The sequence below is a fragment of the Ictidomys tridecemlineatus genome, chromosome 5 (genome assembly GCF_052094955.1).
Source record: "Ictidomys tridecemlineatus isolate mIctTri1 chromosome 5, mIctTri1.hap1, whole genome shotgun sequence".
In the NCBI taxonomy this organism is placed as follows: Eukaryota; Metazoa; Chordata; class Mammalia; order Rodentia; family Sciuridae; genus Ictidomys; species Ictidomys tridecemlineatus.
Genome location: NC_135481.1, coordinates 139236285 through 139263563, shown reverse-complemented (window position 1 = coordinate 139263563; position 27279 = coordinate 139236285). Strand labels below are relative to the sequence as shown.

Genomic DNA, 27279 nt, shown 5'->3' with positions numbered 1-27279 from the left:
TGAAGTTATTTGGGTAGCTTGAATTCATAGGTAAATTTTTATCAAGATATTTTTCCTCCATGTTTTTGCATATGGAGCTTTGTGCAATGTGGGCCTAGAGGTACACAGTGTGGTAGTATCACAGAACTTCATATGCCCTGTGGTGGGACCCCACATCCACTAGAGCTACTGCTATGACTTATTGTCCTCAGAGGTTGCTGCTCCTATTAGCAGTATCAGACTGGAAGTCCACACTAGTCAAATTTCTATACCAAGTCAGCACAAAAAATCATTTACTACTGAAAAAAAAAAAAGATTGTGTTTTTGCCAAGGAGATACAGAACAATACTGAATTCTTTCTCTCTCTCTCAATTTAGTAAACTTGTTCTTACATTTTTCAGAGTGTCTGAAAAGAAGGATCTTGTCATGTTCCATCAGAATCAAAATGTTACATCTGCAAACCCAATTTTTCTTTGCTTTGGGCAGGTACCAAGAGGGATCAACACTGGGCTTTGAGATGAGGCATGCTGTTTAATTTAGGTACATGGGATTTACTGAGTCTTTCCTTCTGATTTCATTATTTTATCTTTTTCCTTTATTTTTTCTCTTTACCTGAGAGAGCAAAGCAAGACTTCCATCAACTCAGCTTCTCATTCCCTATCTCAGTCTATAATTTACAATGACTCATGGATGGCCAGAGGAAGGGGTCCCCCTTCTCTTTCCACAGCCATCCTCGGCAGTGTCTTGCCTTAAGGCCAGCATCCCTTGAAGTAATTATAAGTCTATTTTCATAGTACCAGATGAGCAGTGTGGGAAAATGCTACATTAGACAAAATTCTATGTGAGAATGTTCAAACTAGACATTCGACATTAAGGCCGTTTTCTGTCCATTTAGCCTGTGTGTGATTCACTTACTGAAAAATGTTGGAGTGAGGGGTCTGCACATAGATGTCAGTGTCTGATATCATTTTCCCTTTGGTCAGAATTGCCTGGACAACAAGGGCATGGAGCCTGTCATCTCTGTCATGCTGCAGATCCTGAGGCAATGCTACCCAGTGAGTCCACTTCCTTTGGTCACACCCAGCAGTGCCTATGTCTTCTCAGTCCCTGGGAACTTCACCCCTGAGCCTCCATGTGCTCTACCTGAAGGTAAAATGCCCAGATAGCTATGAGCTTATAGACAAGCTTGTATTTTAGTAATATGGCAGGGGAATGTGGATGGAAGTAGAATTAGCTGTTTTGCAGGCCAACCATAATTGTTCAGTAAACTAATTATAGGTATACACAGAAAAAGCAGTTTTTTTATATATACAGGTTAGACAAACACCCAGATCTGTTATTTTGCTCTTAATTATTAACTGTTGCCACTTTGCTTGGTAGCTATTGAGAGCCTCTACTATCTCCTTAAATAATTAAAAATAATCTATTCACAATTCTGTGATGGAGTTCTTTCTAATGTACTGACTGTTAGTGGAATTAATTTTCCTGAAGGATTAAACTGAAAGAAATGTCTTGCTATTAACAACCCCATGCTACTCATAATGGAATATTTACCAGTGTGATTTTTTTTAATCTCCAGAAAGATCTTAACTGTCAAAAGAATTTAGTGCTTTTCAACCCCGGTCTGCCTAGTATGGAACAGATTTTGCTCAGGTGTAATTTTGCCACAATGACATTAGATGTTTTTTTAAATAAGTTCCTGCATTTAAAAATTAGAGACTGAAAGCTATATTCGTGTTGTAACAAATTTCGTATGCATGTGATTACTAAACTTTGGCATTGACAGTTACACAAATATCCATAATCGAGTGGGAGAAAAACCAGAGTAGTATAGGTGTGTCATTTTATTCTGTTTGTATCTTGCATTTGATGTGGGACCACAGTTTAGACTTAATGATCTCGTGTTCACACGCCTGCATGCACACTCTGCATGCACACCCTTTATACATACAGATAAGATTTACAGTACACTGGGATATTGTGCATTTTAAACAATGGGTCCCTTATTGGTGTGAAGATGCACCAACCACTGTGATGAGTCTAAGAAAACAGAAATGCCTCATTCATTTCACTTTTCTTTTCCCCATGCAGAAGATTTTGAAGATGATGGTGATGAAGAGGTGGACAAAGACTCGGATTCTGAGGATGTGAAAGAGGAAGTAGGTAGACAAGCTCTGGCTTGTAATGATCTCCACAGTCACATCACGCAAAGAAAAATATCATGTCCCATGTTTGCCAAATCCAGTGTAAATTTTAAGGACTTACTTTATGCTACCATTATGGTGATTGATGCTCAAAAAAGGACAACTACTGTTATTGATTTCCCAGTTATCATTTTCATCTTGATGAGCCTAGTATACTGTTTCATTGTGAAGTTGGAGCTATTGATTGTTAAAATGCTATTATTCTATTAGCATGATCCTTGCATAGACACTTAATGCTTATGGTTGGTTTATTTAACAAGTGCCCATGAGACCATGCAAAGATTTTGTAGAACACTTTCTACTCGTTCACACCTATCTTCATAAAGCACTCTTCTTATCTGCCTATTCTTCACAGAGCTAGTGCATTGTCCAAACCCACTTATATTTGTGGGAATTGCTCTCCTTTGAGTTGCAAAGTGTACAACCTGGCCCACAAGAGATTCATGCTCCTGGGCCCCTATCTGACAGTGGCCTCTGTTACAGAACAGAAGTTAGCAAACTTTCTATAAAAAGTCATATAGTAGTTATTTTAGGTATACTATACCATACAGCCTTTGTCACAACTGCTCAAATTGCCATCATAGCATAAAAGTAGGCCCTAAGAATACATGAATGAGTGGATATGGCTGTGTTCCAATAAAACAGACAGTAGGACGTACCTTGCTGACAGCTTTTCTACAACAGGCATTCTAAACCTTGGCACTTTGGCATTTTGAGTGAATAGTTTCTGTTTGTGGGGGCTATCCGGTATATTGCAGGGTGTTTAGCCGCATCCCCGACCTCTGAACAATGCTAGCGTCTATCCCTTTGCTCCTCATTCGTGAACTGAAGATGTCTCCAGGAATTGCCAAAATTTCCCTTAGTTGAGAACCTTTGCCTTTGAGCAATTACTTATCTGCATTATAATTCTCTCTTCATTCTTGATGGTGCACATGGATTTGAACAAATTTCTTCAAGTTCCTTAGTTTCATCATCTGCAGAATAAAAGATAGGAGTAAATGCTACCATCCCTAAGGATAAAACTCCAAATTAAAAATCTATTTCTGTCTATCTTCCTTCCCTCCTTCCTTCATTTATTTCTTCATCCATTGGTCGGTTTGCTCATTGTTCCTTCTTTCCTCCCTCTGTTTCTCCTTCCCTTTCCTCCTATCTAGAAAGAATCTTTTGAGTTCTCTATCATGATAATCACTCACCTTGCTGAAGGTAGTGGCAGACATTTAGTGACTATCTCTTAGCCACATCTCTGGGCTTAGACTGCTATTGACAGTCTTGGTGTTCTCAGGGTTTTGTTGATAAATAGAATCATTTCTGAAGTCATCAGTGGCAAATTGGTTCTTTGCTGTGGGTTGGCGGCGCAGGCCTGTGGAGTACGTGCTGAATTATTTGAATAATACTGCACCGCGGCAGTCATTCATCAATGCCACTTTCCCCTCCCCTCTTGCTTGCTCTTTGATAACTGGATGTCTGATGCAGTGTCAGTCGCCTCTTGTATCTGATGCAGAGCGACAGGGTGCATGACTTCACCCAGCATGGGAAGGAGGACTTTCAAATACTCTCCCCAGTCTGCACAGGGTGTTGGAGTAGGGTCGAGAGGAACCTAAACAAATGTACAAACCTGGCTGGGAAAAGTGTACAAGACAAATGGGTGAGGGACTAAAAACTATTCATCAAAACCCCTCAAGCCAAGGAGGGGATCAGAAGTCAGTATGAGCATGAATTGTAGAGAAATGGGGTGGTATCAGAACCAGGGCTCCACTGGGGGACGGCAGGAACAGGGGAACTGGTACTCCAGCAAGCTGGTACTTTCTTGGTGAACTTGACAGATTTGCTGCCAGAGATATGGATGAAAAGCAAGGTATATATAGATTTTGGTTCTCAGAACTGATCCAAGCCTTTAACCTGTGGCTTTTCCATTTGAAAATTGCAGTTCATAATCTGTACCACACTTTCAGCAGGCATGATTAAAAGGAACTTTTATCTGCAAAGTTGTATTGAGAGTTGAATATTGGGTTCTGTGATTTGATTGAAAACTGTCAAGGTCAACATGAGACAAGAGAAACTCACAACAAACAGAGAAGAGATGTTGGTTATATGTTGTTCTTCCCCCGAACTCCCCCTATATACCCAAACATCAGATTTGAGCAAACTAAGGATGAGGGGGATATTCAAAGTGAATTCAGGCATTTGTTTCCTTCCACTCTTCCTTTCCTCCCTCTTTTCCTTCTTCTTAAGTTTTCTTCTCTCTTTCAGGTGCTTTTTTGGGCATGTCCCCTATAGAGCATGAGAGGTTCTTGGGGGATGTAATGTGATACAAAAACAAATGAAACATAGTTTTTATCTTCCAAGATTTCTTAGTCTAGTGAACTTGGGGATTTTTGGTATTAAAGCTTAAGTCTGGAACGTCACACTTGAACTCAAGTGTGTGGCAGACAATATCCAAAACAATATCCAAGAGTTCCAGTATAAGAGGCAAGGGCCAGAAAGCATTATCTGGATTGCGGGGTGTCAGAATCCTAGATGATGAAGGGCATCTGGGTTGACTTGAGGACTTAGAAACAGGTCCATCTCGAGGTAAGTATTAATGGTACTTAGAAGGCACATAGGAGGAGGTGATAACTCGGCTGAGTGAGAGGAGAAAATAAGATCCAGACCTTTATAGACCAGAAACCGTCTCTGTCTCCATGCTCCACTCTGCTATTATGCCAAGAAAACACCCATTGACTATACATGAATGAATAGTTGTGACTGTATTTCAATATTTTTTTTTTTAACAAAACAACCTGTAGGCCACATTTCAGTAATTCCTACGCAAAGACTCACATGGGTCTCCTGACCATATGTGGGATGAACTGAATGCAGCATGAGTTACATGACACTGCTCCCTCCAGATACACCATGGGAGTCTAACTCACTGATGGGGACACTCTTCCCAGTGTCTGGCTGGGTGGGGTTTTCAGTAAGGCCACCCCAGGCCATGGCTGGAGGAAAACAGGAAGTGAAAAATGAAGCTGAACAGGTCAAGAGTGGTGGCTATGGAGTTTGGACCTGGTGTATGCACATTGAACCTGAAATATGAAGCTGAACGGATAAGCATGAAATTTAGCATCAAATAAACTATAGTCATGTATAGTTTATTTGAAACTTGGAAGAAAATTACATAAGATGGGTTGAATATTGAGTTTTACTTTTTTCCCCCTGGATTAGGAATATAAGCATATATTTCCCACATTTATATGATTTAGGTCTTTTTAGTCAGGACTGCCAGTTTTTTCCTTAACTAACTAAGTACTCATCGAAAACACGTGGTAGATTTTTCACCCTTGTTTTATTAAGGGAACTTGATCTAAGATATGGAAAGATAGAGGGCCTGGACTGTTTGATTCTGGGTGTCTTTTCTCTGTAAGACTACAACCCTTAAAAAACACACAAGTGTTCAGAAAAGAATCACCTTCATCATAAAACTAACCAAAATGGTAATGTAGAAGAAAGACTAAACTGACTCAGAGTATTCTACCCAATGAAGAAAATACTGGTGGTATTTTGTACACTTTCAAATGTACAGAGAGCTAAAGGTGTAGTAGGAGAATGAAACTCTTCCCCAGGACCTGCAAGGATTGATAAAATTTCTCTGTTGCCTCTTTTTCCATCTTATCCTCTACAGTCTTCCTCTTATGTTCTCTGCTTCAACTATCTTTCTTTTGTGAGCAAATTCAGACTCTTCCTTCTTCTAGTTATTCCTTTTTTTGCATAGTTGACCTTTTGTCATTTAGGTCATGAATATATTCATATGATAGTTTTTGTGAGGCCTCAGATAACTCAGTTCAAATAGTTTTCCATAACTCAGACTCAGTCACAATTAGATCATTCTCTTTCATCATTTCCAGGACATTTTCTGTTGTTGGTAATGATCTCATTCTTTTGCTTACTTTATTATGTACTGTCTTCTCTCTCTTACTATAAGGCAAATTCCACAGGAGCATGGATCTTTGTTTCTTCTCTCATTGACTCTTTCACTCCAGAAAGCCATTGACTCTCAGTGACTCTTCAGAACCTAGAAGAGTCCTTGCTCATAGCAGGTGCTTATTAATGTTTGGGATAGAGTGAAGGGCCCACCTAAACAGAGGTAGAGCGGCCAATAGGGATGATAATCATAAACATGTGGATCACAGTGGTAAATGAGATGAATATTTTCTTGCTTTATTGTTTACATAGTTTACCTCATTTTATAGAAATTATTACTTATGAAGAAGACTCAAATACTGACACAAATTCTGAGAAAAGTTGTCTATCTTCTTCTTTTCTAGTGTAAAAATACAACATATGTATGTTTAACTATCCACTGGATAAGCTAATGTTACAACCTGAGGTCAAGAAACCGTGTCCTAAGACTTGGAAGAAGAACATTGCATCTTGTCTTGTTGCCTTTCAGGGTGGATGTCATGACTGTAACCTGTTCTTTAAATATCCCTCTGTAGTATGATGACTTGGAAACTGATGTGGACAAGCTGAGTTCCAAACCTGGGCTTGACCGACCTGAAGAGGAACTCATGCAATATGAGGCAATGTGTCTGGAGCTCTCCTATAGCTTTGAGGTAGGACACAGACTGTGGTTTCTGCTCCTTGGTGATGCATGGAGAGTTCTTTACAGAACCTGGGAGGCCAAGCCAAACAGGGTGTCCAGATGTAAAACATTGCTTATCATGAGCCATTTGCTTCTGGGCTCCTTCTGGGAAAACAGCAGAAGGTTAAACAAAAATTTGAAAATGGTGGCCAAGGTGGGATGCATGGCCAGTTTCTACAGTCTGACATCCTATACCTGGGATGGCAGTAGAGTGAAAGTACACAGTATGACCTATTGGTTAGTGGGCAAGGTATCCTGGCCCCATTTACTGAAATAGCAAGTGAACATCCTTGATGATTTAATTGTTCTCTTGCTAAAAAGATGGACTTCTAACGGTGGCCATCCTGATTCCAGACTGGCTTTGTTAATAGAAGCAAATAAGGAACCTTACACCTGTTGATGTCACTCCAGTGCCTAGTTGCTGCCATTGTTGTTGCTGCTATCAAGATTTTAAACCTGCTTTTTGATCTCTGTTTTTTATAGTTCTTAATAAATAATATGTTTGGCCACATCAAAGGGCATAGCTAGTTGCATATAGAATGGAGTTAACATGTTCTGTTTCACTCCAGAAAACCAAAGACTATTGGTGGTGAAAGTTGCAATGAAACAAACTTCAATTCAGTGTAAGGAAGACTTTCTTTTAATAATCAGAATTGTCCTAAAAAAGTGCATTACCTTTGGGGCACGATGAAAGGCTTCACTCTGGGTTTCAATGAGGCCCTTTAAATTAAGTCGTTCAACTAGGTTGAAATTTAGTGGGAATCTGGAGAAGACATACATACATTCATGTAGAATTGTACTAAATCCACCAAAATTCCTTCCCAAACATGAGTTTGTATGATTCTACCATTTTTTTGACTCTTGAATGTTAATCTTCCCTTGGCTGATGCTAGAAAAAGCTTCCCAATTCACATTTATGCTTAGCTCTGTGCCCAGAGAGTGAGGATAGGGATCAAAGTGTATTCTCTACTTGCAAAGAAACACTGACATATTCTTTTCCACTCTCAACCCCAAGGAACTAGAGCCCAAATTTGGAGATGATGCAAACTTTGAAGACTCTCAGAACACCAATCACCACCACATTCCCACTGCTGCCTCCCCAAAGCAGCACTGCTTGAAGAAGGACCAAACCTCCTGGGGGCAAGAAAAAGAAGACACAGTCCAGACTTCTCTCCTGAGCATGGTGAAGATGGGAAGGTCCTCCAAGAAAAGACCCATAAAGAACATATACCACGATGTGCAATCCAATGGTCTTGGCATAGATTCTCTTGGAAATGATATCCCTGACATTCAGACTTCCCCAAAAGAAGATGGTTGGGACATAGAAGCTATTTCTTGCCCAAGGATGATTGCCTCCTTTTCTAATTCTTCTAGTCCTAGAGAAGCTGGTGAAGCAATAGATAAGCTTCTGCACCTACATCCCAAGCATATCCCTTTCCACGATCCCTGCCTTTATATGGCCAAAGCCAGAAGAACCAGGTCTGTGGTGGACTTCAAGATGGTGGCATTTCCTGATCTCTGGGGGCACTGTCCACCTCCCTCTGCCCAGTCCATGTTGGAACGCAAATGTGGAGTACAGAGGTAATGGTGCTACTGACTTGGGATCTGTACTTTTCTCTTCTTTAATATTTTTACAGGTGGAATCATTTGTACAGATAGTTCTGCAATAGAAAAGTAAGCATTAGTCAAGAACATTTTGAAGCCCTTTGGGAAACTTTTACCACCATAAATGCTTGTTTCCCTACTAGGGCATTGCAGAGTCTAGGATGGGGAAGTGGTAGGCTTGTGTTTCCTGACCAAAAAATTCCTTGGATGATTCTAATATAGCCCCTTGCCCATACTCATTGTAAACCACGAAACAGGGGAAGGTCATCTAGTTTCTCCAAATACTGGAATCTTTTCTAAAGGGAATGTTTAAATGTTTTATATTTATTGAATACTAGGGGAAAAAACCTGATTATTGGTAGTGTTTTGCTTGTTTACTGAACATTGGAATCTGACTTCTTGCTAATAGAAAGGTGGTATATTGCCATCCCATGGCCCCAATGTTACACACCCTGGCTTGGTTTGAAGAATGAGTTTGCTGCATCTTTGAGGAGGGAATGGGACAGAGAACCCATACCCTTCGGGGCAGAACAATGAGTGATAGATTATTCCCAGAATGTAGGAGAGCTAGGTCTTTGGTTTGGCATAGTGAGATTAAAATAAAAACCAATAAAAATGAGGAAAAAATATTTTCCTTGAAAAAAAGAATGTGTATCTACTAAGCCAAAGTATACAGATCAGAAAGTTTTATTTCCAGCAAATGATTCTCTTGATGGTGATTCCCACATGGGTTCTTGATTGAATTCTCTGACCTCATCCCTAGGACATTATGTGCCATGCTCACCTTCCTGAGAAACTCATGTCAGAGGCTGTTTTGCACAATATTATCCCTGCACAGATCATCTCCCCTCTCAGTCCAGCCTTTATTTCCAGTCCTTCCTCACTCTTTGTTCATCTCACGTCAATGAACTGGATTGGAAATGTAAGAAAGGAACTCAAAGTCCTCCTGAGCTTCTTTCCTTTCTCTTACTTAAATTTTCCCAATATTCTTTCTCAGACAGGAGACTGACCTCAGCCTGCTGGAGCACACAGAGCCCAATGAATTTACATGGCAGAAAAATACAGAAGCCATCCGAGTTTTATAAACCTCCATCATGAAAATAGTCAATATGCCTGATGTTTCCCTCAAAACTGCCTCAATGCAAAGGAATCCCTTATGTATATAGTCAGAAAAGTTAAAGTACACTAGTCCACATGCTCTTCCCAAAACTCTCCAAACAAGAATCCCCTCACTGAAATCTAACATCTTTGTTATTTCTAGTCCTACGGTTTGTTATAGAATAATTCAAACTATACTGCTCATAATTTAATTTTTAATAAAGAAGAGAAGAAGGTATGGCAGTTTTGTTTGTATCTTTTGAGCCCAAGATTAGGGCATCGTTAAACTCTTATATGTCTCGAATGACCCCCAGGGCTCTTCCCAGGGGACCTTAGGGAAGTTGGGTAGAGAATGAGGGTCAACACTTAAAATGTTTCCAATTTTCCTTTCTAGGATCAAGATATTTGAGGATGTCCGAAGGTTCATCCAGCCAAATGATATTATAAATAAAGTTATCTTTAGTTTAGATGAGCCTTGGTAAGTGGTCTTATATATTTATGGAATAGTAGGTATGGAGAATTCTGTTAGACTGCATGAAGACAGTAGTTTTTCATGTTAATAATCCATTCCTACTCCTAAAAACATCATGGTGACTAATCAGGTTAAATATCTGTAAGAGAAACCTTATCTTTAAGAAGGTGTCTAAATGTGTCCAAGAACGACAATAAGAAAGTTCACAGGTTCTCTATTTCATTACAGGCCTTTGCAAGACACAGCTTCCAGTTGCCTAAGGTTCTTCTCCAAGTTTGAGTCAGGAAACCTTCGAAAAGCCATCCAAGTGCGTGAGTAAGTAGGGAAGACCACAGGGGTTGTTCTTGGCAGGCCGGGAGAGTAGGCTGTAATTATCTCTTGACCGTTCTGCGTTCAGTGACCTCACATTGATGGCTTGAAATCAGCCATGGTGAGAATGTCTACCCCATGAAAACTGGAAAATACTATACATGAAGGTTTTTCCTCTCTGATTCAGTTGTTAAACATTTACCAGCATGCCTCCAGAGATCTCACAGGCTAATGTCACAGCAAAGTGAACTTTTCAGTAGAAGAATAAACATGCCTTAGTCCAGATAGTAGGTCCACATTTGGCTGTGAGAGCACTTTGACTGGGACACTTATCGGGTCCTGTTGACATAGAAAGGTATGAAGTGTTCCCTCTTCCTACACCACTCCAAGTCTGTTGATGTGCCACAGCTGTGTATTTAGGTGGCAGCAATTATGGACTGTCCATCTTTCATTCAAGCAAATGCACAGTACATGTGTCTCTGGGAAAACCTGATGAGCTGTTATTAATAGAAAAGGATTCCATAGATAAGGAAATATAAGGGATAGATAAACTGAAAGGAAGGACATAATCTTTTTCATTGGTTGAAGAGATGGTTGTTCTCATGAAATTACCTATCGTTCTTTGTTCTATAGAAGGGTGGACCATATTTTCCGTATGCCAAAAGGCAAGATATATAATCTGTCTTCTGTGGGTGAACTTCTGAAAACCACAGTCCAGGCAGTGAATGGTATAGTGGCCACAGATGTTGTCATGAGGAGCACAGGGCACTGCAATCCCTTTCCAACAGGTGCCTTTGAGCAAGTTGCCCAACTAACTCCAAACATTCATTTTCCCTCCCACAAAATGAGGACAATAATAATACCTACCTCATATGTGGTTCACGAGAGTTAAATACTATACATAAATCTCTTAGGATAGTGCCTAGCACATGGTAAGCACTCATTCAGCATAAGCTCTTATTCAGGGATGCATGTTCACCGTGAGTAGAACTTAGGGTAGTTAAGACCTGCTTTATATGCACTTAAGGAATTATTTTTGAAGCTGTTCTTTTGGGGATGAGATGAAAGGTGATTTTGTTTTTGGATTTTGCACATGAGTTATTTCCAGCTCAATATTTAAGACAGAGACAAATTGAGCTACTTGGGCTATAAGGGGGAAGGGACAGTCATGTCCAGACTGCTGTTCAGTCTACTTCTGGTTCTGTTGTCAGCTCAGCTTCTACTTCTTCCTAAGGCTCCTATTTTCTTATTCCTTCTCTCTAAATTCATGTTCAGAGAATCCCAGAGATAATATCTGATTAGCAATCTCCTGGTTAGACAGTTTTCAGTCTAGTTTGTTTGGGAACAGCTGGCTAGGCTCAGGTCTTTCTCATTACATCTGCTTTTGACCAGATAGTAGTAGACTCCTAAACTCAGTCATGCCCAAGGTAATGGAGACAAATGACGGAAAACAAACTACTTACTGGAAAAAATTTTTCTGATCACTTTTTAGAGAAAGAACTATGGGAATAGTGCATAACTTAAGGGTTGTGACTTTACAGAATTGTCCTTGTGAGTGCTACTCAGTGAGTTTGCTTTATTCATTGCCTAGTGAGCTAAATAGTTAGAGCATGGTCTTTACAAGTACTCCATGAGGGGTGGGATTTCATCAGTTAGCTCTACTCTGCATTCACATGTCTTATACCAAGCTTTGCACTTCCACAAAACTCATGATATAATGTTATTTATTAGGGATCCAGAGTGGGAACATATGCATGGGTTAGGGCAAAAATATTTTCCCATTTTATAACAACAACTCAAAAAGTACCAAGAGGATGGGACAATAATATTCCTGAAAATGAAATTTCCTAGAAATAATGTTTTAGTCAAAACAGCAAATTCTGTAGTTAGAGCTCAGAAAATTAATTACCTCTGGAAACACAGCAACTGAGAGGGGACAGACAAGAGCTCCTGGAGTACTGGAATTGTCCTATATCTGTATAATTGTCTATATCTGGCAACACAGGTGCATCCAGATGCAAATAAATCCATTGAGCTATTCATTTAAGATTTGTGTACTTCACTGCATGTAAGTTATATCTCAATTAAAATGAAAAAATGTACAAACAACCTCTGTTATGCTCATCTAATTCATGTTTTTAGCTCTGTGAGGGGATTTGTATCCATTATACTATTAAAACTTTATAAACAGCACTCTGAGTTTAGACGCTTTCCATTCTCCATATAAGGAAACTGAGACTCAAAATTAATGTCTATAACCTCACATAGTCTTGGCATATCCAAAGCAGATGTTACTGAATTTTCCTGAGAAAAATTGCATTTTCCTAGTTGAACAGAAACTTCACTATAGTTTAGTGAAAAGACGTGCTACAGTTCTGTCAGTGATTCTTCTTATGGATTCTGAGATCTGTAACCCAGAACTTGAGACACATAGATTCTCATTTACCTTAAAGATGTTCCAAATAACCCTTCAGTCTTGCTTCTGACTCTGTAGGTTTGAGTATGACTTGCTGATCAATGCTGATGTGAACAGCTGCCAGCACCAGCAATGGTTCTATTTCAAGGTGAGCGGTATGAGAGCCAACACCCCTTACCGATTCAACATCATCAACTGTGAGAAGCCCAACAGCCAGTTTAATTATGGTATGGACCCTTGGGGATTAGAGGTTTTCTTGATAGTATCATGAATTTCTTGACTTTTAAATTATCAAAAGACCTGTGTGCATTACCAGAGGGTTTGAAGTTGGTCTGACACACTTTGGTTGCCTGTGTGGCAATGGAGTGGCCAACCAATGGCACACTGCTAATATGGAGGAATTTCTGGAATCCTCACTCTGACATGGAATGTTAATAGTGCATGAAACAACCAACTATGTTCTGATTCCCTTGCTCTACCTTGAACATTGCTGTCGTTGTTATTATTATTATTATTATTATTTATTTATTTTATTTTTATTTTTTGCATGTGGGGATGGTTGGTGGGAATGAGTTGGAGGGTATGTGTGTTAATGCTAAGGACTGAATCCAGGGCCTTACATGAGCCAGGCAAGAACTCCATCTCTGATTTATATGAGCTACATCCCCAGCACCCGACCTTGTGCTTTTGAGATTGGTGAATATTCTCATTTACTCCTATCTTCAAAAATCCCACAGGAGCAAACGTTCTAATCTATATGTCACAACATAAGAATATCAAAATGCAATTGGGCAACACCGTTTTACCCTCTCAGAAAACTCTGAAAAAAGCTTGAATTCTCTTGACTACCTGTGGTTTATTTTGCAAAGAACATTCAAGAGACAAGATTAAACAATAACTCTTGCTTATTTCGAATATTTCTAGGAATAGGAAATTCTCGTGTTGGCGCTAACTCATATACTACTTTATTGGGTAGATTTGAATAAGGAATAAATATTCCCACATATCTAGCTACAAGCATGAGATCCTGCCTCTGTTTTGTGAGGACTAAATAGACTCTCATTGCTGTAGAAAGAAAATATGAACTTTAACTCTTGTATTTGCTTTGTGTGGATACTATAATAAATTTGTGCTTCAAAATAAGACAAATTTATTCTCTTGCAATGCTGGTATCCTTAAGTCCAAATCAATTTTCAATTGGGATAAAGGGCATGTCAGTGGGGGCTGTGTTCTCTTTGGAGATGCTACGGGAGAATCCCTTTACTTTTCTACCTTCTGCAGATAAATTCCTTGCATTCCTTGGTGCATGGCCCCTTCTTGAGACCAGCAACAGTGCACCTTCAAATCTCTCTCTGCTTTAGTCATGTTGCTTCTCTTCTTTAGTCAAAACTTCCTTTGCCTTCCTCTCACAAGAGCAGCTGTGATTGCACATAGGGCCACCAGGACAATCTTCCCTTCTCAAGACCCCAAACTTAGTCAGACTGGCAAGGTCTCTTTCTTTGGTCATACATTGATTAACATTCACAGTGTCAAGGAATTAAGATCTGGATATCCTTGGGGGCCATTTTTCAACCTTCTACAACTCACTTTCCTTTTTTTTTTTTTTAATCTTTTAAAATCTCCTCTCCCACTTTCCCTCATGGATTAAATTCTGGTTTTATTTTACAAAGGGATGCAGCCAACTCTGTACTCTGTGAAGGAGGCTCTTCTTGGCAGACCCAGCTGGATACGGACAGGCAATGAGATCTGTTATTACAAGTAAGTGAGAGGCTTGAGAAAGTTGTTAACTTCCTTTTCTCTGTCACTCCCTCTTAATTTCTTGCTTTTCCATATTCGTATTATAAGCATCAGTCATCTGTGCTTGTCTGTCATACTTTTTCCTCTGTCCCAATGGCAAATGCCCTGTCTTTTAGAGATAGAAGCTTGTGAAACAGCACTCATAGTAGACAACAAGAAACATATTTAGATTTGCTGAAAAATGGTTTCTCTTCATTTATGTACATTAATACTTCATTTATGCACATCTAACTTTTGTTGTTAGACATTAAGAGTTGTACAGATTTTATCTGTAATTAGTACATGAGACATTAATTCTTTATTCATTTTCACTGGGCCCAGTGAAAAAAAAGTCTGAAAACCTCTGACATTTTCTTTTCCACCTGTGCTTCACTTTCCAAAGTATTGGGGAGTGAGTATGTGGCAGACACACTTAAGTAACTCCTCTTCCATAGCAAGATAGTTTTTGAGTAAAAGATAATAATAAAAGAGGGAAGGGCTACAATATTCATCTTCAGACTTTGATCAGTAGTCAGTTGTATCAATGTATCCTGCAAAGTTGTAATGAAATTTAAATTGTCCCTATTTCTTCTTTTTGATGAAAGAAATGGATTCCAGACCCATGAATTGATTATGGGTGCATTTTTTAGATGGAAAATAAAATTGAAGTACATTAAGAAAAAAGTAAAAGGATAGGAATTATTAGGACAGGTAGAATATACATAATTCCTTATTAGCTTGTTGCCAGGGTTTTATAAAAAATGATAGGTTAGTTCTTATTTTCATGGATAAAGTAAGTCTTATCTTTAAGATAATAAGAGAACGGGGGGTGGGGGGATTATTACCAGACATTCTAGAGTTTAGGATTGTTATTGCTGTCAATATCAAGGAGGGTATGTACACTGAATGCTTCTTGGCTTTTGAGACTGTAAGGACTGTATTGATAGATAGGAAAGGTCAAGAATCTTGTTGCTCTGTTAGATAAAGGCAGAAATCACCCCAGAGATAATGACAGTCTACAAAACATAGCTGGGCTGACTAACAGTCTGTAATATAAGAGTTGGCAGTGTTCAGTCCTTGATATATGAAGACATGAATCCAAATAGCTTTTTCATATATTCTTGAGAAGGAATCAAAATATTAGAGCTTTGTTGGATTTCCATCCACCTAAATGGCAATCACTCTCTGGCCCTCTTACCTTAAGACTCTCGGGAATTTCTTTTTGTTCCAAAGAGAATTAGGCTAAAATTTGTCTAGGTTGTAGCATTCACAATTATAGAGAAAAATATGGAAACCTAAATTTGGACCTTTGTGTGCCAAGAATAACATTTGGTTTCTTCTGAAATTAGTTACCATGAGTAAATTTGAAAGGCCCAATTTAAAAGTTGGCCCGGACCTGGAACTTATTAAGAGATTAGACAAATATCATTTTGTGTCCTCTCTCCATGGGAGAAAGCTCTCCCTGGAGGATGCTTCTCTTGGAATTGGGGAGCAACCTCAAGGGGACCAGGTGTGGGTGAAGAGAAGGAAGAAGCCACACATCCCAAAGCACATCCCTAGCCTAAAGGAAGCCAGTGTTAATAGTGTCTAGATTCATTAACAAGACAATTGTTGTGTGATTAAAGAGCAATAGAGGGGTAAGATGAAAACCGTGCATGTATAATGTAATTCATTTTTCACATTCCAGCCATGAATACAAGGGAGATGAATGGATAAGATTGTCACATTGCAATGTAGTTTGTTTTACAATTATTCATCACATTATGTTAACATATTTCCAATAATGTGATGTAACAACAGGATAGATACATGTAATCTCTGTTCACCCACAAATCAGAACACTTTCTCTATTATAAAATGTCTTTTATAAAGCAATATCTTTCTCCTTACTTGGGCCTCACAATCTTTGAGTTGATTTGCTTTAGAGGATTTGTTTGCTTCATTCCTGCCTTTATTCTCTGTGATTTATCAGTTTGGTATAACTTTAGCTCCTTATTTCTTTATGTCCTATCTGGTAGTAGAGGCTCAGAAGTTCTATTGCTAACATGCTATTAAATTCCCAGACAGAGTGCTATGTTTTAAGTGGGTGCCAGGGTATTCATTGTGGGGAGAAATGTGAGCCATAGAGGAGGAGTATCTTTTCCACCCTATTTTTTATTAGTGCATTATACTTGTACATAGTGGTGGGATTTATTGTTACATATTCATAAATACACACAATAGAACAGTAAAATTTGGCCAATATCATTCCGCAGTATTTTCTCCTTCTCTTTTCTTTTCCCTCCCCTGGTCCCTTTCCTCTACTCTACTGGCCTCCCTTAGATTTTCATGAGATGCCCCCACCCCACCTTTCTTTTCCTTTTTTCCTCTGAATGCAATGATGAGCAATTGTGAAGGCGGACTGACTACTTTGTGGGACCGATTGCCATCCATTAGAAATAATCTCCAAATTATTTTGGCTGTGTATCTAAATCAGTAATATATGGTTATGCATGTACTTACTAATATAGATTTGTTCCTAAATTATTTTAAAATAAATGATACATGCATTACTAGACTAATATATATTGTACATTGGAACATGTGCAAAAAGTGAAGAATTTTTAATGAGAAAATGATGAAACAAATTAGACTTTTTGTTATATATTTATACTATTGAAAGCTCAGTGTACACTGAGCTTTCAATAGTGAAATTCACCATCTTGGTGAAATTCACCATCTCACACACACACAAGTGTAAAAAGTATGTAGGAAAATAAAGGGAAAAATACAGTAGAAAGTAGCCTTTTGGATAATTTTGAAAATTTTGACTAATGTTCCAGATCTAATTAGATTATCTTTCCCACATGAACTGTATTGAGGATAGGGTGTTGGCATTGGGCCTTCTGCTGTTTTCTTGATCATTTATGATTGCAATTTAGCACAGTTATTGACTGATGGCTTCTAAGCAGAATGTTAAAAAAATATTTTCTGTTTTGAGAGGTTTAGCTTAATTTAGATAATATGATCTGTAAATCTATCAAAATATGCTTCCATAAACTTAAATATCTTCCCAGAAGCCAAAAGCAAAACAATGAGGAGGGGCAAATTATTCCTGCTCCTCCCTTGGGAGACTGCCTGTGCAGCCACTGATACTGAACTACCTGGCACATGGAAATAGTTGGTGTAGAATTTAATGTACTTTTCATAATCCATGCCTGGAACACCACAGGGATGGGTGGATGAGATTGCTCATTATCTAGTTTGTTTTGTAATTATTCATCACATAAGGTTGAAGAGGACTGCCTAAGGGCAGTCATGTAAATCCACATATTAAATGTGAGACAATTTAATTTCTTTCTTATTACCTAGATAATTGTAAATTTAAGAAGAAATGCTAATTTTTTTTCGCATGTGCAGTTGATCATCCTGCCCTCCCCTGCAGCACCTCCTACCCCTTCTATCATACCCATGTGTTTCATCCCCTCTGAAGACTACTCAGCTAGAAAATAAAAAGGGCCCTCAAGATGAAAGAACATAAATGGCCAGACTCATTTTTCCATACTGCTCATAAAAATAAGTAAGGACAGTTTTAGTTTCTGCTTTATTTACTTTCACATAGCCTGCTTCTCCCTCTCCTGTACACAGCCTCACACCTTTTCCGATTCTCTCCCAGCTCTGGTCTACAGTAATTTTGGTGCTGAAGGGCAGCGGGAGGGAAGCTACACGCTCTGAGTGGCCCTGTAATACACAGCGGCTGATCTCTTCTGACATTTATCTCCGCTCGTGAGAGGAGATGGAACAGCTCACTCATGAAGATGAATGTCATACAAGAGCTCTGCCATCATGCATCCTTCCGAGGCATCTCAGGAGAGAGATTTGGTGCTATATAGAATATTAGAGACGCTGCAGACATGGAGAAGCCTGGAGACTTGGTTGCTCTGCCTTATTAGATCCTGTTAAGTGAAATGATGCACTCTTGTTAAACAGGGCCATCATCATTGTAAGATCATCTAATTCACTCTCTGCCTTGGAATTTGCTAATATTCATGCACATGCAGAAAAAATAAATGACTTCCCAGCATTTTTAAAGTACAAATGGAAATAGATATAAGTTCATAACTATGCATTTGTGTACTCTGCTCCTGGATTCGTTGAAGGCTTTATGATTACAAAAGTACAGATCCTTCCAAAGATACATGATATAGGGAAGGGACAAAAAGGGGGGGCCTTGTAACTGTGGAGCACTTGAATCTGTCTAGCCCAGATCACCTTTGACCTACGACCGCCTATCTAAGATCCAGTGAATGCAGAATCTGAGAGCCGTCCTGATTTTGCCAGGCTCCTTTAACACCTGGAAGAGTAGATTGACCAGAGAAGTTTCTTGGAATTGAATTTCCAACCTCTCATTAATGGAGTGATCTTAGGCAAATTATCTTGACTTCTCTCAACTTTAGATTCATTGTCTATGAGAATTCGATAATAAGGACAAATATGGAGCCATTCTGAACATGTAGAAAACTTAGAAAAATAGGTATTCAATGAATGTTAACAACTATTATTAATAATTAGTAGAAAGATTGTGGCATCAAGCACCAATGATAGAAAAAAAATCATAGTATATGGATCCTTTTTACTATTTCTCATCTGAATTATTTTACATTCTGACTGTTATTTTAGACTCTAAATTAATAGGCCTGATTTATAAAGATAGAAACTTCAAATTTTTTACTTGCTGAATTGGGCCAAAAGACTACTCAGCCTTTTATCCATTACTAAGAGGTAGATGATATACATGAAAAAACTCTTAGTTTCAGATTTAAGCCCACACTTGAAATTGAATCCTGTTTGCTGTACTTGTGTGGAATCACACCTGTCATTTAACATCTGTAGGCCTCAAGGTTCCCATCTGTAGAATGTGCATAATAATGTCGTTAAGATTAAGAGATAAAATATGTGTTAAGCATTCTAATTATTACTTCCTGAGTAATCTATTCTACAAACTTCAACAGCTTCTGTGCCCAGGAATGAGGCACAAAGGCCGGATATAAGGATACATAGCCTCATCCCTGCTATGAAGCATGGGCAGCGGGGAAGACAACAGTGTGATGGGAGCTCTGTGAGGGGACTGTCAGGGAAGGCTTCCCACTGGAGGAGACTTTGAGTCCTGAAGGAAGGACAGGGGTCAGCTGATGAAGAAGTGAGAAAAGGCTTCCCATGCAGAAGAACATGGAAAATATCACAAATATGCAGGATAGACGTTCCTGCCGCCTTGCAAACATCCCCCAATAGGTTCACTTCATAATCGAGAAAACAAAAATAGGTCATGGGTGGGATCTTACTCTATCATGGACAAATTGAATTGTCACAAGCCAAATGCCTCACGGTAAAGATTTATCAGACATTTCCCATTAGAGGAGGTCTTGGGAAAGGTCTAAGGTCTCTGAAGAAAGTTTTACTGGAGATAGATTCAACTTCTGGATGTTCCTTTTACAGTGTGGCCACCAGGGGACTCCAATGGGAAGTCTGACATTTGCTTTAGGTTCAGCCAGAGTTTAGATCCCAGACTAAGGTTGTAACTGAATCTACTTTAGCCAAGATTCATGCTAAATGAAGTGATATCCAGTTTTCTTAAATTCCAACAGTGTGTACCCCCTCCTGGGGAAGGGTGGCTTGTCAGTGGTGAGCTAACACCAGCAAGCTACAGGGGGTAACACCTTAGGTGTGCATGTGATGCTGGTGTGAGAAGCAGATTTCATGTAGTCAAAACTACCATTTGAATTCCCTCCCTGCAGTCACTAGAACCAAGGAAACCCATGAGCTGAGAATTAGCCCATGTTATTTTTCTTTCCACTCCACTGTAGCTGTTCTTTGTTTGGAGTCCCGGTTTGTTCTGGATGAGGGAGAGTGCATTGGGATAAATACAGAGATTTCATTGACTTGTCTACTCTCACTCCCTTTCTTCTATGGCTGAGTAGGGGTAGGGTTGAGTTAGCATAGGGTAAAAGTGCTTGTGATGTGACTTCAGCATACTTAATAGTGGGTAAACGTAAAAAGAAGCAAGGCCCATGCCAAAGAAGACCATCCTACTGGTCCTTAGGGGCATCTGTTATTTTTGAGTCAAGATGCAGAACCTGTTTTTACTTTTTGTAGGTAAATAACATGGGAACAGTGATGCACTGGTTAGGTGTTTCCCCCGTCTTAATATCCATGAATGTATGTGTGTGTGCTTGTGTGTGTGGGTACTCACTTGTGTGTGCTTACAGGTGAAACATTCTTCCATGCTTTGGTTGGTTGTGCCTGGCTCATTCATTCCATCGGCTCTTCCATTGCAAGGAGCTGTAACTGGCTGGTCCCTGCTGTTTAATTAGGTATCAACTGAGTTTTGTGTCTTTGCAATGGAGCCTTTACAGGTGAAGTCAGAAAGCAAATGAAAGAGAGCACATGTGCCTTGTATGTGTGTTAACTGTCATCTGCTTCTTTACATACCTTCTAATTACCACTGTGTTAGCTTTGGGAGACACTTCAGACCTTTGAGAAAATGTGACAAAAGTAGACTCCATGATATATCAAAATTTAGATAACACCATGGGAAAAGATACCCTTTTGCAGTTCCATTTCTGAAAGCACAAAGGAAATGGGTTCTGTTAACCTGATGCTGAAAAGCTGGGTAGATAGTCATTTAGGGTTTGAGTTGTTATGGTGTACCCTCTTTTTCTTAGAATGACCAAGGCTCCAGGCTGCCATGTTGACAGAATTTGAAGCAAGTGAAATGTATTATGTTATATTTGGTGGGATCACTAGGTTCTCTTACTCCTATTCCTAGTTTTATATAAACTGGAAAACCACAAAACCACAAGAAATAAGATATTTTTCTATTAGTTGCTTTCTTACATGTTTTCTTTTTGCTTTCATGGGGACTAGCATGAAGATTGCAAAAAAAGCAGAAAATAGTAACCTATATTTTATATTTTGCAAGAACACATAGGAATAATCATCTACTATTTCTTCCCTCATCCTTTTTATTTTTCCCCCTAAACCGGAAAACCCATGGTAGTTCAGGAAGCCAATGTTGTATGTGTTCAAAGGTGGGATTACATCTTTTGGTGTCCAGTGCATTTTGCATTGTAAGGTAGCCTTGATGATAACATTTCTCAGGAAAACCTGCACAGCCGTCTCAATATCAACAGGCAAGATGAGAGCATAACTGGCAGTGTGCGGTGAAAATATTGCTGGGAATGTACTTCTGGGTGCAATTTACTTTGATACTGTTCTCTGAAATATCAAAATTGGTTCTTCATCTTTGACAAAGGAAAATGTGCATTCTCAAGCTTTAAGAAGCTGAGCCACATTTGGGGTGACAAATATATTCCTTTGGGAAGAAAGTATTAAATAGTGGAAAGAACAAAGTCTTTCCAGCCAGAAAAATCTAGGCTCAAGTCTTGTATTGATCATTGACTTGCCTTGAGACCTTATTTTTCTCTATAGTTTCATTTCCTCATCCACTCAATAGGTTATTGCAATAATAACAGAAAATGAGATATGTTAAAAGTTGAGTTGGAACTCAATACTTAGTAGTGATTGCTAATAAATTGATTTGGGAGGTGGAGGCAAAAGGAAGGAGCTTCACCTTATGTTGTCTGAAGACAGATTGGGGGACCCAAATTTGGGTAATGAAGTGTGTGTTCGCAGTAGAATCCCAGAAAGCACAGAAGTATTTACATTTGTCTCTATTTTCTAGCTCAGTGACTTGATAGCCTTCATTTTCAGACACAGCAGGAAAGGCTCATGGCATATATACCACAATTGCGGGGGCAGATGGCCAGGTTTCTGTATTGGTGAGCTGATTCTTGACCTGACAGTGAGTCTCTTGCCCATTTCTCTGTTTTCTAAATTTCACCCACAAACATATTTTGAGTGAAGTTCATTTTGCCACGTATAATGCCTGAGTTTATAGCATCTAGGACCCTAGGTGACTTCTCCCAATCTCTCCCTCATTTTCTTCTCTTCTCCTCTTTCTTTAGAAACCATTATCGCCAGAGGGCAGCTGCCACCGGTGGGACATCTGGGAAGTGCTATTATACCCTCACCTTTGTGGTCACCTTCCCACATGATGAGGATGTCTGCTACCTGGCCTACCACTATCCCTACACCTACTCAGCCCTCATGGTAACTTCTGCTTATGTTACCCCTGCAGGGCTGAAGGGGCTTTCTGAAGTTTTCCTGAGAACATTCTGGAGACCCTGGCTGGCATTCTGGGTGGTTAGGGGGAGGGGGACTATTGCCTTCTGAGAGGAGCCAGGTTTTATCCTCACTGACCTCGTGGCTTTCTATGTGCCCCATCTCCTTCCCTGGAGAGGGCATGAGGCTGAGCCATGACCAGTAATATTCGGATAGCCCAGGAGGTGGGCAGATTGAGTGTGGGAGATGGGGGCATTTCTCAGGGCTCCTGACTTTTAAAAGTCCTTGAGTTAAGCATGAAGTAGTCAGATTGCCATTGACTTGGGATGAAACCACACAAGGAAGCTGAGATGCAAATCTAAAGCACTCCTCCTTGAAGGGAATGGAGAATCAGGCAGGGAGATGGTACTGGAGAACTCCCAGAGTGGCTCTTATGGTTATGGACTAAAGGGTGCTGGAAGGATCAGGGTGGAATGGGAAGAGTGGGAGAACAGAACACTGAATCACTGGCTATGGTCTTTTTAGGAGGGGAGTGTAGCAGAAGTGAGTCCAGACCCATGCAGAATTCCTGTGTGTTCTCTGTCCCTACAGAAAATCTTATGAGACAATTTTGAGTGAACGGACTACTTAGAACATGAGGTTTTCTATCATTTGAAAAAGTTGGCAAACTATGACTTTTCCCCACCTATTTCATGGAAATCCTGAGGATTAATGAGCTTCAGTATCTTCTCCAAAGTATTTTCATCCTCTGTGTTCAAGCAAAATGTTATTAGCCTATTTATAATAATATGCGTGCCTATGAGTGTACATATCATTTAGCCTAAAGGATGAGCATTTTCATTTTAAGACTGTCATAAGGAATTGGAAAAGATAATAACCACAAAAACCTTTCCCTTCAAAAGGAATGTTCAGGTATAAATGGAAAATTTTCTCATCGAACAGGCGCATCTTACACCACTTGGCTACCCACTTCACAAAAGTGCATCTGTCCTTCTCTCCATATGTCGTCTTGCCTAAAGAAAGATTTTTACTGTTTTCCAGATTGCAAAAGATACACAACTAGTATTATTTGTGTATCACACTTAGAGAACTCAAGAAGTGAATCCAAGAAATGTGCATCACAAGCTATGCTGAAACAAGCCATGTTTGTTATAAAACATGTTTGTTGCCTTTAGGGACAGAGAACAGGCAGGATTCATGAGCTGATTTTATGGTCTCACTTGTGAAATGCTGTGCATGAAATGTCTACTGGGGATGGGGATTCTTTTTTCTGAATGTTAAATTACTTTTTTCTCCACAGTTTTTATTGGTGCATTATAATTATACATAATGGAGGGGTTTGTTGTTACATATTCATTTGTGCACACAATATAATAATACAATTTGGCCAATATTGTTCCTTAGCATAAGGGAATTCTTTTTGAGTATGTGTTTGCCTTTCCAATTAGAGGAAGAGACTGCAGGTCTGGGACACTGTGCTTTCCACTTTTTAGAATATCTTAGGCCCTGCTGAGATTCTTGCAGGCAGTATAAAACATTAGAATTCAAAGGGGTTTGGGAAGTTGTCTAATTTACCCTTAACATTCATAGATGCAAAAACCAAAGTCTGGGAGTCGAGTCCTTCATCTGGCTAACTGCCAAGCAGGGCATAGAACACTGATCTTTGATGTCAATTCCTGTGGCCTTTCTACTTCACTGTAGAAGAAATGTTGAATAAGTTCAGAAGAATTTCTGTTCGGGGATTAGCTCAATGTCCTTGCTACCACATACCATAGTTACTAAAAAATGCAGTCTAGTTGTGTAGGTCTGTGTGAAGATACAGACATCTCTGATGGAAGCATTGAAGTCTTTGATCCATGCTTTTTTGTCTGTGTTGCTGAGTGCTGTGGATGTGGATGAGTCGAAGGAGAATGTTTCTTGACAAATATGGTCCAGCTCTTATCCCAGGATGCTCTGATGGACTCTTGCTAAGTTCCTACAAGTTGGTTCAAAATCTGTAACTCTTCCAATCAGGCTTCCACCACACTTGGGTGCCCACTTACTCTCTGGAGACTGTGTCAGTATCTAAAGTTTACAACTGACATGATTTAGGAAACATTAGGGTGAATGGGGGGACCAATTTCATCTTGGAGGGAGAAAAAACACAAGGAAACACAAGAAAAAGACACACACACAAAGTGGACCTTCTCTGTCCACTTAGAGGGGAAGAGAGGCTTTGTTCCTTGGTCTTTGTTGACTTGTTACCTAGCATACTGACTGTGGACATTTCAGGAGAGTTAGTGAGAAAGACAAGAAAGGGAATCATTTCTAACTTCTCCTAAGTGAGTGAAACAAGGTTAGAAAGACAATTTGTCACTTGAAAGTGAAAAATATATATTCTCAATTTTAGGTTTTACCTTTCCAGTAACTCATGGTCTTTGTCTTCTCTGGATTTAAGATAATAATTGACTCTGTGACTTCTCTTTAAAAAAATTCACCCTACTACCACCAACAGAATAAGTACATTCTGCAATGTACACTAGTCATTTATTTTTTGGACATGTCCTAAGAAGAAACAGTTTTTATTCCAATGGATCAGTAATAAATTAAATGTGACTAGTACCCCAAGGGCAGAATTAACTGTATGTCACTCGAGGGTTATGCTGAAGAGGGAAAAACATATTTCCATGTGGAATTCACAATTTGTAAATCTCTTCTAGTGTGAATTATGCTTAATAATTACAGCCATTTTTAGAGCAGAGGACCTGTATGTTGGGTGTTTGTCACCATGAATACTGTTTTGAAACTTTAAAAATTTTATTATTCTTTTAACATAAGAGAATTAGTATTTTGTTCTTTCAAATTGATCCAGATGCTTGCCAGTAGTTCTGTTGGGTAGTTGTCCAAATGGTAGCAGTAAAGTAAATCTAAAAGAAATACATTATTATTATAATTCTGAAGCAAACAAAAGGAGTTTATTTCAATCAGCCATATCAGGACATCAATATTGCAATGACTGTTAAGTATTGTTAATAATACTGGTTAGAGTATTGAGAGTATGTTATGGATTATCTCTAGGTAGCCAGAAGTATAGGTTGAAAAGGGGGCCCCAAGATACTTTTCTTTTTTTTCCCCTCCAAGATAGTTTCTGATGGATATTTTAGGAGATAAGGAAATGGGACCTTATTGAAAATTCAGAACTGAATAATTGGCAAGAAACAAGAAAAGTGATCATAGGTCAGATCCCTGTATTGGGAAAGTTTAAGGCTCATTTTTTTTAATTTGTTCTTTTTAGTTATCCATGACAGTACAGTGTATTTTGGTAAATTACACATACATAGGATATAATTTATTTTATTTGGGATCACATTCTTGTGGTTATACATGATGTGGAGTTACCAGGTCATGTGTTCAAACAAAAGGCCAGAGGGTATGGGGATGTGGCTCAATTGGTAGGGTGCTTGCCTTGCATGTACAAGGCCCTGGGTTCAATCCCCAGCACCACACACACACACACACACACATAAAAAATGTCCAATTAATTCTACCATCCTTCTTATTCCCTCTCCCTCTCTTCTCTTCATTCCTCTTTGTGTAATCCAATGGATTTGTATTCTTTCTCTCCCCACCCTCCCTTGTTTTTGGTTAGCATCCACATATCAAAGAGATCATTCGGGCTTTGGTTTTTTGGAATTGGCTTATTTGATTTAGTATGATATTCTCCATTTCCATCCATTTACTGGCAAATGCCATTATTTCATTCTTTTTTATGGCTGAGTATTATTCCATTGTGTATATATTCCAAATTTCTTTATCCATTCATGCATCGAAGGACACGTAGGTTGTTTTAACACTGAGGCTATTGTGAGTTGAGCTGCTATATCAATATAAATATTGATGTGGCTGGGTCACTGTGGTATGCTGTTTTTAAGTCCTTTAGACCAAGGAGTAGAATAACTAGGTTAAATGGTAGTTCCATTCCAAGTTTTCTAAGGAAAGAGTGGAGCAGAGTTTTTCATCAGACACAAATGCCCCTGTGGAAGATGCTACTATTATTGTCTTTAGAAATGAGAAAACAGTATGGTGTAGGGGAAGAGAAAGAACGGGGTGGACAGAGACAGAGAAAGGTAAGAGACATAGAATATCATATGCATAACATCTTATAAAGGTCTCAGAATAAATGAAGAGTTTAAGAAATGTCAAATAGGAAACGTTGACTTATACATAGTAGGTCAGAGATGCAATGAGTGAGCTCTGAATCAGCACAGCTGAGTAATCAAACAGACCCCCGTCCTCATATGGGCCACAGCAGAAGACAGGCACCAACGAAGGAGCTCAATAGCTGGGAGGTAAACATGAGTGGACATTCAGAAGGGGCCAAGTTGCATGTGAATGGTAAAGTCTTTTGTCACAAGGACAACCAAATTCTAGGGTCTTGAACATGAGATAGGAATAACATTTGAGTGGGACAGGCCTGGATTTGAGTCCAGGTGCTGTTTCCTTACTCTTAGCCATGGGAAAGGTATTTATAGTCTCTCAGCTTTGGCTTTTTTTTTTTTAACCTATAAAATGGAAGCATGAAAACAGTTTGTATAGAGATTAATTTGAAGGTTCACTTTCACATGGAAAGTATAAGCAAAGTGCCTCCGTATAATAAGCA

General features: G+C 39.2%; 1 protein-coding gene across 2 annotated transcripts in view; it reads left to right on the top strand.

Moving 5' to 3' along the window:
* The window catches only part of Agbl1 (AGBL carboxypeptidase 1), a 704812-nt gene that overhangs the window by 103140 nt on the left and 574393 nt on the right, over positions 1–27279 (top strand). For both annotated transcript variants that reach the window (XM_078051197.1, XM_013356285.4), the window contains exons 6-14: positions 963–1128; positions 2071–2138; positions 6659–6775; positions 7820–8385; positions 9902–9985; positions 10208–10294; positions 12783–12931; positions 14375–14462; positions 22484–22628. In XM_078051197.1, the coding sequence (XP_077907323.1) occupies positions 963–1128; positions 2071–2138; positions 6659–6775; positions 7820–8385; positions 9902–9985; positions 10208–10294; positions 12783–12931; positions 14375–14462; positions 22484–22628 (1470 nt within the window). The remainder of the gene's footprint in view (positions 1–962; positions 1129–2070; positions 2139–6658; positions 6776–7819; positions 8386–9901; positions 9986–10207; positions 10295–12782; positions 12932–14374; positions 14463–22483; positions 22629–27279) is intronic.